The 13,919-nt window shown below is 36.2% G+C and overlaps 1 protein-coding gene across 1 annotated transcript in view; it reads right to left on the reverse strand.

Annotated features, from left to right (window-relative positions):
• The window catches only part of CPS1 (carbamoyl-phosphate synthase 1), a 116,341-nt gene that overhangs the window by 34,171 nt on the left and 68,251 nt on the right, over window positions 1-13,919 (reverse strand). The window contains exons 22-25 of the mRNA XM_045559790.1: window positions 4,465-4,606; window positions 3,064-3,129; window positions 2,562-2,625; window positions 264-445 (exon numbers count right to left, since the gene is read on the reverse strand). Coding sequence (XP_045415746.1) covers window positions 264-445; window positions 2,562-2,625; window positions 3,064-3,129; window positions 4,465-4,606 — 454 coding nt within the window. The remainder of the gene's footprint in view (window positions 1-263; window positions 446-2,561; window positions 2,626-3,063; window positions 3,130-4,464; window positions 4,607-13,919) is intronic.

The following is a 13,919-nucleotide window of genomic DNA, read 5'->3' on the forward strand; positions in this document are numbered from 1 at the left end:
AAGTAGAGTTTTCAATATGGAAAGCTTAGAAAGAAAAAGTGAATGTTACATGAAAAATAATCACTCTGTGCCAGGGCCTCAAAAAGTCTGGAGTCATTTTTTTTTAAGAGTTTCACTACAAAATTAGGCAATGGAAGACACTGGCAGCTCTTTCTCCTAAGGGGAATTACAATGTAAATCTACATATACACATATATAAAGTGTGCACTGCATATATCTTCTTTTTTTCTTTCTTTTTTTTTTTTTTGTTTTTCTTTTTTTACCTCCTGATGGTAGATGTCTAGTATTCTCTCCAAAGACAACTCTTCAAAGTACAGTTTGTCACACTCATCAAAGTCTGTGCTCACAGTCTCAGGGTTGCAATTCACCACCACTGTCTTCTTGCCAAGTTGACGCAGTGTGCGGATACTGGAGACAGCACACCAATCAAATTCCACACTGCTGCCTGCAGAGACAATAAGATTGGGAAAAGGGAGAGAAGCTTAAAGTTACCAGATAAAGAGAAGCATAAATATATCAGCAGTCAGTCCAAGCTAAGGAAGATAATTCCTTGCAATTCAATTTTTAAAACTAACTCCAAAATATAAATTTCAGATCCATGATGCATACTATATTAATAGTAGGAAATCAGAGAAAACAGCAATGAAATGTTGGCTTGTTTTATATGCTACATTGTGCAATAGGTAATATCCATATTTGAAGCATTCAGAACCTCAGTGTTAATGGGAGATAATTTTAATGATAAAGATAATCCTTATTTACTGAAAAGAAATTCAAAGTGAACATACTGACCTCAATACATAAAAATAGTTAGTCCAGTAATCACAATACTTGAGTTCTTGTTTCAATGCTTGCACTTAATCTGTTGTCTGAGGGCTAAATCCAGTGTTCCCTGAGGTGTCTTGCGGCTCTGACATTCCATGATTGACTGAAAAGTCCTATCCTTTCCAAGTATATCCTTTCAGTCTTGGCTAGGCCACCCCATGCAAAGCAAATGACCTTCTATAAAGAAATCTGAAGTATAATAATGACTTAAATGCCTCAAAATATCACCTCTACTGGGAAGCCATAAAACTGGAAGTCTATAACTTGTAATAATACTAATTCTTTGCATTAGGATATTGTCTCCAAAAAATTCTTGTCAAAATTTATTAACCAAATATAGTGCCATGTTAATTCTCACTGTCAAGTAAATATACACCTAATTATCAGCTCTCTCTGAATCCTAATGTAATGCAAAATTATCATATAAATAGGTAAAATTTGAAAAAGGAAGGAAAAATGGTCCAGAGAGAAGAAGAGTAGATACTGGTGAAGGTATTCAGGATATTTAGCTATAGATAACCACTGTGGTCTAAATGTGATCCCCAAAATGCACATGTTAGAAACTTAATCCTCAGTGCAATAGTGCTAGGAGGTGAGGCCTTTTAGGAGGTGTTTGGGTCATGAGGGCAGAGCCCTCTGAATAGATTAATGTCATTATAACACGGCTTAGTGGAGAAAATTTGCTCCCTTTATGCCCTTCGTCTTCTGCAACGTGAGGACATAGCATTCCTTCCCTCTAGAGGATGCAGGGTTTGAGGCACCATCTTAAAAGCACAAACCTAACTCTCACTAGACAACTGAACCTCTCAGCAGCTTGATCTTGGACTTCCCAGTCCCTAGAACTGTGAGAAATAAATTTCTATTCCTTATACATTACCCAATCATCTCAGGTATTTTATTATAGCAGCACAAATAGACTAAGACAATAACTAAAATGGTAAAGATATTAATATAACACTTTTGGCCTACTTTAAGATTTGGCCAAAGATTGGTAAACTAGCATATCCTGAAGCACTTAGGTAATTGTAAAAACTAAAATAAACTATGCTTAAAGTAGCAGAATAAGACTACAAACATTCGAATCATATATTTTATCATTTCCATATTAGAATGCCTTCCAGAGACTAAATACTAAACACACTTGTTGACTAAGGTCACTGTCCATTTAAATACCTTGCAATTGTAATAGATCTTGAGTGGTTATTAAATATCTAATTTTAATTGACTAGGGGAGAACATTCTGATCTCTGGTAAGTATGTTTATATTATATAACGCTCTACCCATGCACCAATGTGACAAGATCTTTGCATTTGATGTAAGCAAAATTCATAGGTCAGAGATTATATCTGCAATGTAATTTCTGGCTATGCATAAAGTCCTTGAGCAAACGTAGATCCTCACGAAAAATTATGTTAGAAGAGAAAAAGTCAAAGTTTAATCCATTCCCCAAACCCAGTGAAAGGCTCAATTCAGTTAATGAGGGTGAAAATGATAAAGGAATAACATGGTGAAATGAGAGGAGGTGAAATTTGTAGTTGGGACCTGATTTGAATGTCACTTTACCACTAAATAGCTATATGTGTCTGGATTTTATCTCTCTGAACCATAGTTTCCTAATTTGTAAAACATTGACTATAATGGCATTTGACATAGTTCTTGGAATAACAGAATTAACACGTGTGAAGAGTTCTATATAAATCGTAAAGTTCTATGTAAATGTAAGTTTTCACTTTACCAATGTGATATGGGCCACAGCCCAGCACCATCATTCCGTGGTCATCAAAATTGATATCATGCTCCTAAGGGCAAAAAAATGTGGAAAGTATTCTGTTATTATTCCATTTAATTAAACTATTTTTCCCATATTTCAGTGTGTCTTTCTTCTTATTCCTCTTGTTCACATGCATCTTCTATTAGTCTCTGGGAACCAATGAGTATAAAGTGTTATACAAGATCTACTTATTTTTAAAAAAGAGATCTAGCTCAGTATTTGTAAATTACTCATGAAAACATAGCATAATTGTATGCTCATGTAATCATTGTCCTTATCATCTTTTCACTTGTTTGGTTTCATTATCTTAAGGCAGCTCTTAAAAGAAACACATCATTGCATCTGACTCACATGATGCCATTTCTATTAACTTGATAACCAAAGATGCAAAAAATATATATTCCCTAATGTGTACCATCTACTAAATTGAGATCTCTCTGGGTATGGCAGTTTGGCAGTTCCTTACCTGACCACTGTAGGTAACATAGAGGTAGTTTGTTACTGAGGGGTATTCTGCAGCCAGTGTATCAATCTGCAAGAGAAAATAAATAAATAAGCAAATAAATAAAGATTTTATTCCTTTCTCTAATTTTTTTCAAGACTATGGGGTTTTTTTTGTGCTCCATTTATAATCCTTTGATGCCTATTACTGTCAAATATGAACACAAGAAAAGGTATGTAAAATCTAATTGCTTTCTAATTCTGAAAATGAGAGAGAGAAAAAAATTAATGATGTGATCTAGCTACCGTTTGGTTAATAAATAGCCACACACACCCCGGAGCATCACTGGATTACTACAGTAGTACCTCTCATGAACACGACAAAGTGGTCCTGTAGTTAACTAGTTACCAGGAGGACTTACCCAGTCAGCAGTCTAAAGCTGCTGTGTGCCAAATGCAAAATCAGAGCAAAATGACCTATATGTAAGGATGTCATTGGTTTGCAAATTAATGCATAAGATCTAAGTTACCTATGGCACTGAGCAATGAAATGACACAAATACCATAAAGCATGGAGGGAGGGTGGGTGGGGCACATAAAACAGGATCTCACTGAACATATTTGGAAATCAATTCATCTCTCTAGGGCCAGTTGCTCAGCTTAGTGAGCAAGAATCTGGGGCCGGCAGGGCAAACTGGTGTAAGGCAGGTGAGAGGAAGAAAGATAATAATTGCTGAGTAGAAAATATTTAACATCAAGCTGGAGACCTAAGGGCATGCATGTGCCCCTGAGCATATGGAGAAAAGTCAATGATTTTAAAGGACAAAAACCAGCTGGTGGTACTTTAAGCCAAGACATCCTTTCCATTAAAGGACCCCCCTCCCCGCCAAAAAAAACCACAAGGCACACCTATGAATGTTCATGTGTGATTGTCATGAATACTAGATGAGCTCATTATGCCCAGCCCTATCACAATGAATACTAAATGAACCATAATGATGGGACACTTAAAATAAAGTATTGCCCCGTAAAAAGTTAGTGCCAATGGAGATAACTATTCTTTCCAGGAGAGTCAGCCACCATGCTAGGATATTTCAAGTCCTTCTATTACACTAAGGATTTCTCTTATTACATATATATTTGGACACAGGTCAAAAAGCAGAGGAAAGGTCATTTTGATTTATTATTTTTTTCATTTAGGCCAAGAAAATTAGGTACACTCATCTTTACATCCCAGTGTTCCTTCATCCTTTCCCTTTTAGGTATAAATCAGTCCTGGGCTGAATAAAATTAGGGACATCATGGGCATCAATTGTACAAGCAGGGTAACTTTCTAATCCCACTCCTCTTTTTATTGAATGGCTTTTTGAGTTGGTGCCTACATTTCACCACAGACATTCTAGGGGGGAAAGGGAAATTCCTTTACCTGTTTAACCCAAGGGTGGATGTTTTTCTTTAACCTCAGCTCCCTTGTCTGGGCCTCCGTTAGCCCTAGGCATTTTGAAATCTGCTTGTCTGAGAATCCGATCTCCTTTGCCTTTTTGAGGGTTTCTTCTGTAATGGACTCACTAGAATTTAACAGAAAAGACAGATTCAAGATTAGACCAAACCATAAAGAGCAGTGGTGTATTCAATCTCAAAATGACCAAAGGCCTCTTATTTTCCACCTTCAAATATGTTCAGATGCCCTTGTCTTTTAAAAATACACAAATAAATAACCCACTACATCTTTTATCCTCTATGAAGTCTTCTATATTTGCAAAGCTGACCTTCTCTGTGATCTCCTGCGTTTACAGCCTAGGCACCCTATTCCCTGCCTATTTCTTTACAAAATGACTTTTGCATTTACTGTCGTAACAAATTTGCTTGTTCAGTAATAATCAGGGACCTCCTTCTCTAAATCCATGAGCCCTTTCTCAATATTCATTTTCTTCAACCTGTCATCATATGACTCTTTTGATGTTCCATTCTTTAAAGATACCTCCTCTGGCTTCTATTAAGTTGCTTCTCACCCTGCTTTATTACTCACAACAATCTTTTGCTGGTTTTTTTCCCCAAGGCTCTACCCTCTGTTATCTCCTTTAGTCTGGCTACTTTCTCTCCTTCTCTAAATTTAGCCACTGTCATGGGCTCCAGAAGCAAGGCTGGTTGATAACTCCCCAATCCACGTCCTCCTCTCCAGTGCTGTGCTCCAGGTCTTCATGCACATGCTCTTTGAGAATCGTCTTCACCTGGGTGTCCCAGCATGCATCAGGATATGGAACTCCTCTCCATAAACTGCCTCTCTCAACTAATAACACACACCTGTCTATGTTGGGAAGCTTGTCTTGTGGTTTTATGATTATTTTTCACTCAAGCTAGATTTGTCTCATTTTCCCCATGCTCATGTCCATAGTGTAGACTTTATTCATGTTGTTTCTTTCACCTGTAACACCTTTGGTATTCCTTTTGCATGTCCAATTTCTATTAAAGGTGCCCCCTCCCAAAAAAAAATCCTTCCAAGTTCACCTAAAGCCCAGCCTCTCGGTTGGCTCTCATCTGCACCGATCTCCCTATGCTTTAAGCTGCCTCTTTTATTTGGAGCCATGGACAATATAATTTAGCATATCATCATCACCTAATATCTTTAATGTCCTTAACTTTTATTCCCCAATCAGACTTTTTCCTGCTACATTTAAGTCCCATGAGGGCAAAGAATACATTTGGTTCATTTACCAGATTATTCCTAAAGCCTAGCACATTATCTGGCCCATAGATAGCATTCAATAAATATTTATGAATATAAATGCAGGCTAAATATAAATAATAAATATATAAATATGATTTATATATTTATATAAAATGATTATAAATATAAATTATGCATATAAAGAAGAAATATAAATGAAGGAAACTAACTCTCTAGTATTTTTATTTTACAGAAAAGACAAAGAAGTGATTGAAATCAGCTCATAACTAGATTTCAAAATGCACACAAAAATAATTTGTAAAGAGCTAAGGGACAGAAGAATGAAATACTACTGTAAAAGCATCTTTAAAAAAATACCTGTGGGCCAGCTATTTCAAGTAATAGTCAATACAATAAAATTCAATTATAACAATTTGGTAGTCAATACAATGAGATTAAAATATAACAGTGTGTTGTCAAAAGATCTAAGTTGCACTAAATAAAACATTTTCATGAAATCCTGTTAGCAAAATGTAATTACATTAAATCTATTGCATTTCATTCATTCTAATCTTTAATATTCTTTATTTAATCAACTCATATTCTGAATTTAGAGGAGAATTAAGCTGATATATATAATGGCTATTTCTCTGGCTTTCTGGTATCAATAGTAGTTTGGATTTTTGTAGCTACAGCTCTTCCTAGTCTATCTGCTTTTTCTATTGCACCTAAATTCCCTTCTGTCTCAAATCAGTGTGTTAATTCTCCCAATGAATTTAATTCCTTCTCTTTTTATTCCTATTTTGAATTTTAATTTTCCCAAGTATTTGATAAGCATTCCCTCATGGTAACACATTTTCCTGTCAACTTCTTGAACACAGCCTGATAATAAGTGTTATTAACTGACTTAGAATGTGTGCCAAGCCCTTTGCTACATGATATAGAATCGTGCTGTCCAATAGGGTAGCCCCCTAGCCATGTGTGGTTATTTAAATTTAAAGGTTAATTAATTAAAATTTTTAAAAACTAAACATTTAGATCTACAGTCGCTCTAGCCACATTTCCGGTGCTCAACAGCCACACGTGGCCAGTGGCTTCTACGTTGGGCAGTGCAGGTTATATTATAGAATATTTCATCAGCACAGACATTTCTAGTGGACAGTGCTGCTTGAGACAACACAAAACCATATTTGAGCAATGGAGGATAGAAAGTGACTCCAAACTTTTATGGAGGGATAAGCTTATGTGGTGCGATATGAGGTCAGAGAAAGGTAACAGCGTGAGAGTTTGTACTTGAGAAATACTACAGCAGTAGCGGGATGAGAACAGCTGTAAAGTTCAACTTTATGCAGATGAAGGAGTTGACAGATGTACTATAGGCAAGTGCAACTGTATTTGTAATAATTTGAGAGCAATAATGGACATGGCAGGCATAGGAAACACTGAGGATTTGTAGTTGGAAAGAGTGAGTAGGAAACTGGACCGTGAGAGTAGAGCAATATTCACTGTCATTCTTTCACCAGTGTGTGAATATGTGCCGTGTATCAGGCCTGTGCTACCTATATTAATAATGGGGAGATAAAATATCACATTCCTAGATTCAAGGAGGTCAGAGTATATTCCAGGGCAGACAGATAGCCATTAATGTGTCTACACCATGAGAGGTGCTACGAGAGAAATGTATACAAGATGCAGGTGTGGCTCGGGGAGGGGGTGGGTAACTCTGGAAAGGCTTTACCTTGGAGATGACTTCTCAGCCTCTGAGGGCCTTTGAAACACACTCATTTATGATTACCTTTAATTTTGCAAAAAAAAAAAGTAAACGAAGAACTTTTTGTTGTTGTTATTATTTGTTTTAGAAACATATGTTTTCACTTTCCTTGCCAAGAATATACTCCTAAACCAATTGCTCATTTGTTTATGTTCAAGTATGCATTTAGCGTCCAAGTAGAAGTGCTTGACAAATAAGCTGTTTTTCTAAATTAGAACAGTAACAACTTTAACTTAAATGACTAAAATCCTAACACTGAAAAACAGTGGTCCAGACACACTTAAGAAACATGCTTGGAAAAGAGCCATCACATCTGTAATTAATACCATAGACTCACAGCACCACAAATGCAAGTTCTTCAAGTCCAAAGATAAGCAGAAGTTATGTATTTATCTTTAGGTTTTTTGGTTATGTTTTTCTATTTTTTTGTTGTTGTGGGGTTTTTTGGTGTTTATTTTTATTCCTTCTTATGTGGAATATCAGTCATTTCTTCAAAGGTTGCTACATTGTTTTAAATGAAAATTATAAATAATGGTATTAAGTAAACAGAAAAGAAGCCATTTAGATTTCTCACATTTCTATTACGGATGCAATAAATTTGCATTTATTTTATATACATTCAGCAATGCACTTTTTCTATTACTGAAATATGCATAATTTTTTCTCATTTTCTTTCACAAGAGTTCAATAGAATATATAGGCATCTCTAGCAAATATACAAAGTCTTCCTCCTCTACTCACCAAGTATTAATAACATGGAATCTTATTACCAAAGAAATAAAAAAGAAAGAAAGAATGAGAAAAGAAAAAGAAAGGCTGAGTGATAGAATTGGCTTTGTGCATAAAAGCTGAAATAAATTAATTTTGTGCTCAGTTTAAGTGGGGAAAAAAAGCTGTCACTAAGATTAGCTCAATTGTTATTGCCCCCCATAACATCCCCCACCGCAGAGAGATTTGACTATTTAAAGGGGATGTCTAAGAAGAGCAACAGTAACATGAAATAATGATTGTGAATGATACTTCAGAATGGGGTGAAAACTATTATATTTCTACATATGCACACCTTCAAATCATACCAGGTGAGAATTTTGAAACAGAGGTATCAAGCTAGACATGAACAGTACATATTTTAAGCTCGGTAACTGATTCTTAGAACATTTTCCTGGTGAGCCAAAAACTGCTTCTTTAACCTTTGCCCAATTTTCAGATAACTAGATCAATACCATGATATGATATTTGTAAATGCCTTGAAAATTAGAGTGTATTACATTGGAATAGCATATTAGTATATCCATCTACTTTAACTTGAATGCAAATTATTGGGTAGGTGTGATCATAGGATGTTCAAAGTGATGTATTTTTGATACCATTTTATTCATGGTCTCTCTGGTTATTAATTTCTACTCTTTAGACATGTTCGTGATCTCGTGCAAAGCATTTAGCAATCCTCCTTACTGAGAAAGACATGTTGATTCTCACCCACTATGGCAATTACAAAGGCACAGACAAGTTCGATCCCCTCCCACGGTCAGTGCTGCCTAAGTCTGCAGGGTACTCCTAATTCCAAGACAGGGTGCAGGCTGACGCCCTGCATTTTCCTCGCTTGTTCTCTCCTCTGCTTCTGTATAACACAAGGTTGGCGGACATGTCACTACACACAAGAAAATTCACTTTACTCCTAACTTGTTCTGATACAAAATTTTATGTTGTGCCCCATTATAATAAAATTTAAAAAAGAGACAGTTTGAAGACACGATTCATTAGCTTTGGGCCAGTGATTTAGATAAGGTTAAACCTCCTCAGAGTCAAATACAAGATGAATAATCTTAAGTGAGCATAAAGCTCATTTAACAATGAGGAGATTCAGACATATGCTTCTCATCGTTCTCTGCCCATACTGGGCTACTTCCATTTTGTCTGCTAAAAAAAACTTCCATGATAGTGAGTTTTTGGTTTTGTTTTTTTCAAACTAGGTAAAAGCTTATTTTAGAAATGGAGCTATAACAGTTTTATTTTTCCAAAGGAAAATTGAAAACCTTAATTTAGAACAAACTCAAAACAGAATAATTACTTAAAAGAAACACAAATGCTGAATATATAGCTCAAAACTGCTTTTTGGACCCTCAATAGGGAATACTCCATTTATATTATATTGTAAATCAAGGGAGGATTATATCAAGTTAGAAATGTGATCAGCTGAATGGAGCACACAATTTAAAAATATGTGTAATAAACTTTCTGTTATTTGATGTGTATTTGTGTATACTAGTATTTTATGTTTTGAACATGTACACATTAAATCCATATTTCAGAACTGTATCCTCTAAAATATGCTCTCTATACAACTTGTCTTTCCCCTACCAGCTTGCCTTGCTTTGAGAGTTCAAGGGCAAACTTTTCAAAAGGTTAGACTTTCATCATTGCATAATAGGCTCTAAACAATATAACAACACATCAAATGGCTGTGTTGCTGGCCTTTTTCATAATCTTCCGTTTCTTTCTACTCAGCCGCACAAAATGATATTTTGAAATTTTAGAGGGGGAAAAAATGTCTTAAAACCAGACCATCAGACTTTTACACACTCTGCCATAATCTTTAATGGTGAGACAGCATGGCTCAGGCTCTGTGGTGGGAAGTCTCTGGTGTGTTCTCTGGTTTATAAACAGTACAAGCCTTTCTCCTCTCTCTCTTCCACCTGCAATGTAGATTTTGTTGTTGTTGTTTAAAATTCTACCCTGTCATCTCTGGAACTTCCTCCACTCACACTTACTCTTCAATAATAAATGATAAAAGGAAATGGAATAAATTCTCCTTAATGAGGAAATTTTCACCTGGCACAGAGGAGCTGGGGAAATCTATTAGGCGACTGGAGGAACGCCTGCAGCATTCTAATTACCAGGGGAGCCACGCACTTCACACAGTCCTCTCTTCCACTTGACTGGCTTTTATCTGATCCACCAACTCACATGTAATACAAAACAAATTTCCCTCCAGATTGCACAAGCTCTAATGTGAAAATGAGCACTCCACCTGGCCTACAGTTATGGGATGGGCTTGCAATTTTATTATTATCCTCTTTAAAAAAAATTCTCCCCAAAGACAGAAGCAGAGGAAAACACTCAGTCTGATGCTTAGTAATGATACCTGCTTTAATAAGAACAGAGAACTGAGTAAGGTATATGTGCTCTGCCTTGCGACCCCTCACCATCATCTCCCTTGAGATTTTTAACTGCTTCACTGATTATTTTGGTATTTCACAGGTTCAAGACCATGCTACAATCACAATAATGCCATCAGTGGAGAAGTTATTTGTCTTCTCTTTTGTTTGAAAGAGACAGGTTGTTACCAATTTCCTTAAGAGAAATGCAAGATATTTTTCAAACACAAGAGTAGCATTTAGAAAAGCAAAGGATAAAAACCCAGGAAATCGGGTAAATACTATTATTTTCTCTTAATCTTTGAGAGCACCATGACTTGTTTCTGTACAGCAATGAGGTCTTTGAAGGAATTAAAGAGACCTTGATCTTTATCACTCATGTACAGGACAAATAATACCTAGATTCAATGTTGATGTGGAAAGCATGGCATCATGAAAATTATCTAATAAGATCTGAGCCCTCTTATCACTATCACAATAATGCTAAAATATTGCAAGTATTGGTTTTCAACAGATGGCATACTTAAAACTGTATTTTGCCTTTAAAGGCTAATAATAACTACAACAGAATCAAAACGAAGAAAACCTTATGAGAAACTGGTGCTTTAGGCCAGGTGCGGTGGCTCACGCCTATAATCCTAGCACTCTGGGAGGCCGAGGCGGGTGGATCGCTCAAGGTCAGGAGTTCGAGACCAGCCTGAACAAGAGCGAGACCCCCGTCTCTACTAAAAAAAAAAAAAATAGAAAGAAATTATCTGGTCAACTAAAATATATATAGCAAAAATTAGCCGGGCATGGTGGCACGTGCCTGTAGTCCCAGCTACTCGGGAGGCTGAAGCAGGAGGATCGCTTAAGCCCAGGAGTTTGAGGTTGCTGTGAGCTAGGCTGATGCCATGGCACTCACTCTAGCCCGGGCAACAAAGCGAGACTCTGTCTCAAAAAAAAAAAGAAACTGGGGCTTCAGATATTTTTCAGTAGGTAGTTTTTAATTTCCTAAATCCTATGTTGATGTTTTACCAATCTTTAATGACCCTAATATCCCAGAAATATTGTGATGATACTTTCAATCTGGTAAAACCACACATCTACTATTGAATATAATATCATAATTATGCTCTATGAATACCAAGAAATGATAATTAGGAAAATAGCCTAATGTAGGTTGAGTTAATTATAATTTTTTAGCCTTAATAAATCACATTTTATTTATCTGTGATTCTTAGTTTAAAATGCTGTGACTCTTTCTCTCCCCTTGATTTGATAAAGATGAAAAACAAATGGAAAACACCTAACCAAAGTAGTAAGACACGTCAATTAGTGTATAAGAAAGTGTTCTGTTACATTAAAGGCACGCTGCTCCTAATCAAATCACTTTCACCTGTTTAGATGGAGCTACAGGGCAAAGTCTATATGACGAAATATTGCTTCTGTTATTTCTGATTAATACATTTACTTGTAACTTTAAATCTAGCTAATGTATACTTTTCCCAAAAGAAAGTTGATGTATTCAGTTGCAAAACCCTGGATTTTTCTCATGAATATAGGTTTGTTTTATGTGAAATCTAACAGATAAAAAGAAATACTTTATAAAATCTTAGAAAATTGAGATTGAATGAGCATTCTTCAATGTTTTACAATTTTCTATTTCACAAAGGGATGTATTTGAAAGTCCTATATTTTAAAATTTCTCTATCATCTATCATGTTTCCAGAGTAGTTTTCCAAACATCACATATGTTGTCTCAAGCAACAAATGTATAACTTCCAATATAAACTTTATATGGTTCTATTACTTAGAACCTTATTATAGTAAATTACTTAACTGAAGCATAATTATTTTTCTTGCAAAATGTAATATATATGGGAATAATTTTGACTAAATTTTTTTCTAGTACTTAAACAAGAAAACATAAGCCTTTTTTAGAAAGGAGGAAAATGAGAAGCCATTCTTAGGAGGATGTTGGAAAATTCTAGAATTAAATTCCTGGAGACATGTCACATTCGTTCTATGTTGATAGTAAGCTTACTACCTAAATGGAAATCAAATTTTATTGCCTGGGGTTTTTCAGAAGATGTATAAATGCACATTAATACCCATGATGAAAAAAATTCTCATCTACCTGACACTAATAACTATATACTGAAGAACACCTTAAGTAACTCACTCCTCAAACTGTCTATACCCAAGAATGGGCAATTAAATCAGTTTATTAGCTAAAGAATCGGTGGTAGTGTATGGGTGGGAGGTAGTAGCAACAACTGATACTGCCATGTGGGTTTTGATGTGATGGCCCTCACATTACCATCATTATATTTACATAGGCAAATAATGCCAAAATGTCTGTTTCCATCTTTGATAGGCAAATATCACTGGCCAAAACTTGGGTCAGGCTCCAACTATCCTGAGAAAAAAACCATCAACCAGATAAAATGATAAATGTGTCAAGTGTTCAGCACAACACCAAGCGGGTAGTAAGTGCTTCATAGATGCAAATGCTGGAAGAAAAGGAAAGGGAGAAAAAGGAGAAAAGAGAGGAGGAAAAAGAGGAAGCGGAGGAAGAAGCAGGAGGAAGAGTTTAGCAGAACAAAACTGGCAAGTCACCTAAATTTGGCCCAACACCTCAGATCTCTTCTCCTCTTCCCTCTTTTATGGAGCATTTCTGTCCCCACACCTTGAGGTGGTGAGGGCCGCTGTACCTTTTACTCCCTGCAAGTCAAAATTGATCTCCTGAAGAGAACATGCTCTCAGGCAAACGCTCCCCTGCCTTACGCTCCTTGGGATAGAATCACACTCTTCACCTCCAAGGTCAGACTCAGAGGCTTTCTGCCCCCATAAAAGCATTTCAGGCATGAATCAGCAGGCAAAAAAATTCTGGGCATCAGTGACTGATTCTCTAGCCTCTGCAGCTATAGCTCTGGCAACCTATTTTGCGTAAATTTAATTTCCATTCTACACTCTAGAGTTATTTGACTCACACCTGCATGAACATGGAAGACATGGCATTTGCACTTTAAAGAAAAATATATGTGTACATATAAATATATATGCAGTCTTTTATTATTAATAAAGCAAAATTCAAAAAGAAAATCTTTATCCTAGGTCTCCGTACCCTTGAAAATTCTGTTGACATCTTTTAAAGGTGACTTGCCGGGGTTTTCTCCCTGCCAGGCTCCCTGTGTTTTCCCCCAAGAGTTCTGGAAAAGGGCACATTCCTCACAATGCTTCTGCTCTAAGTGGGGTCAACAACTCAGGCAGGAAAACAGGCAGCTCACAACTTGACAGCT

Source organism: Lemur catta, chromosome 8, assembly GCF_020740605.2.
Source record: "Lemur catta isolate mLemCat1 chromosome 8, mLemCat1.pri, whole genome shotgun sequence".
NCBI lineage: Eukaryota > Metazoa > Chordata > Mammalia > Primates > Lemuridae > Lemur > Lemur catta.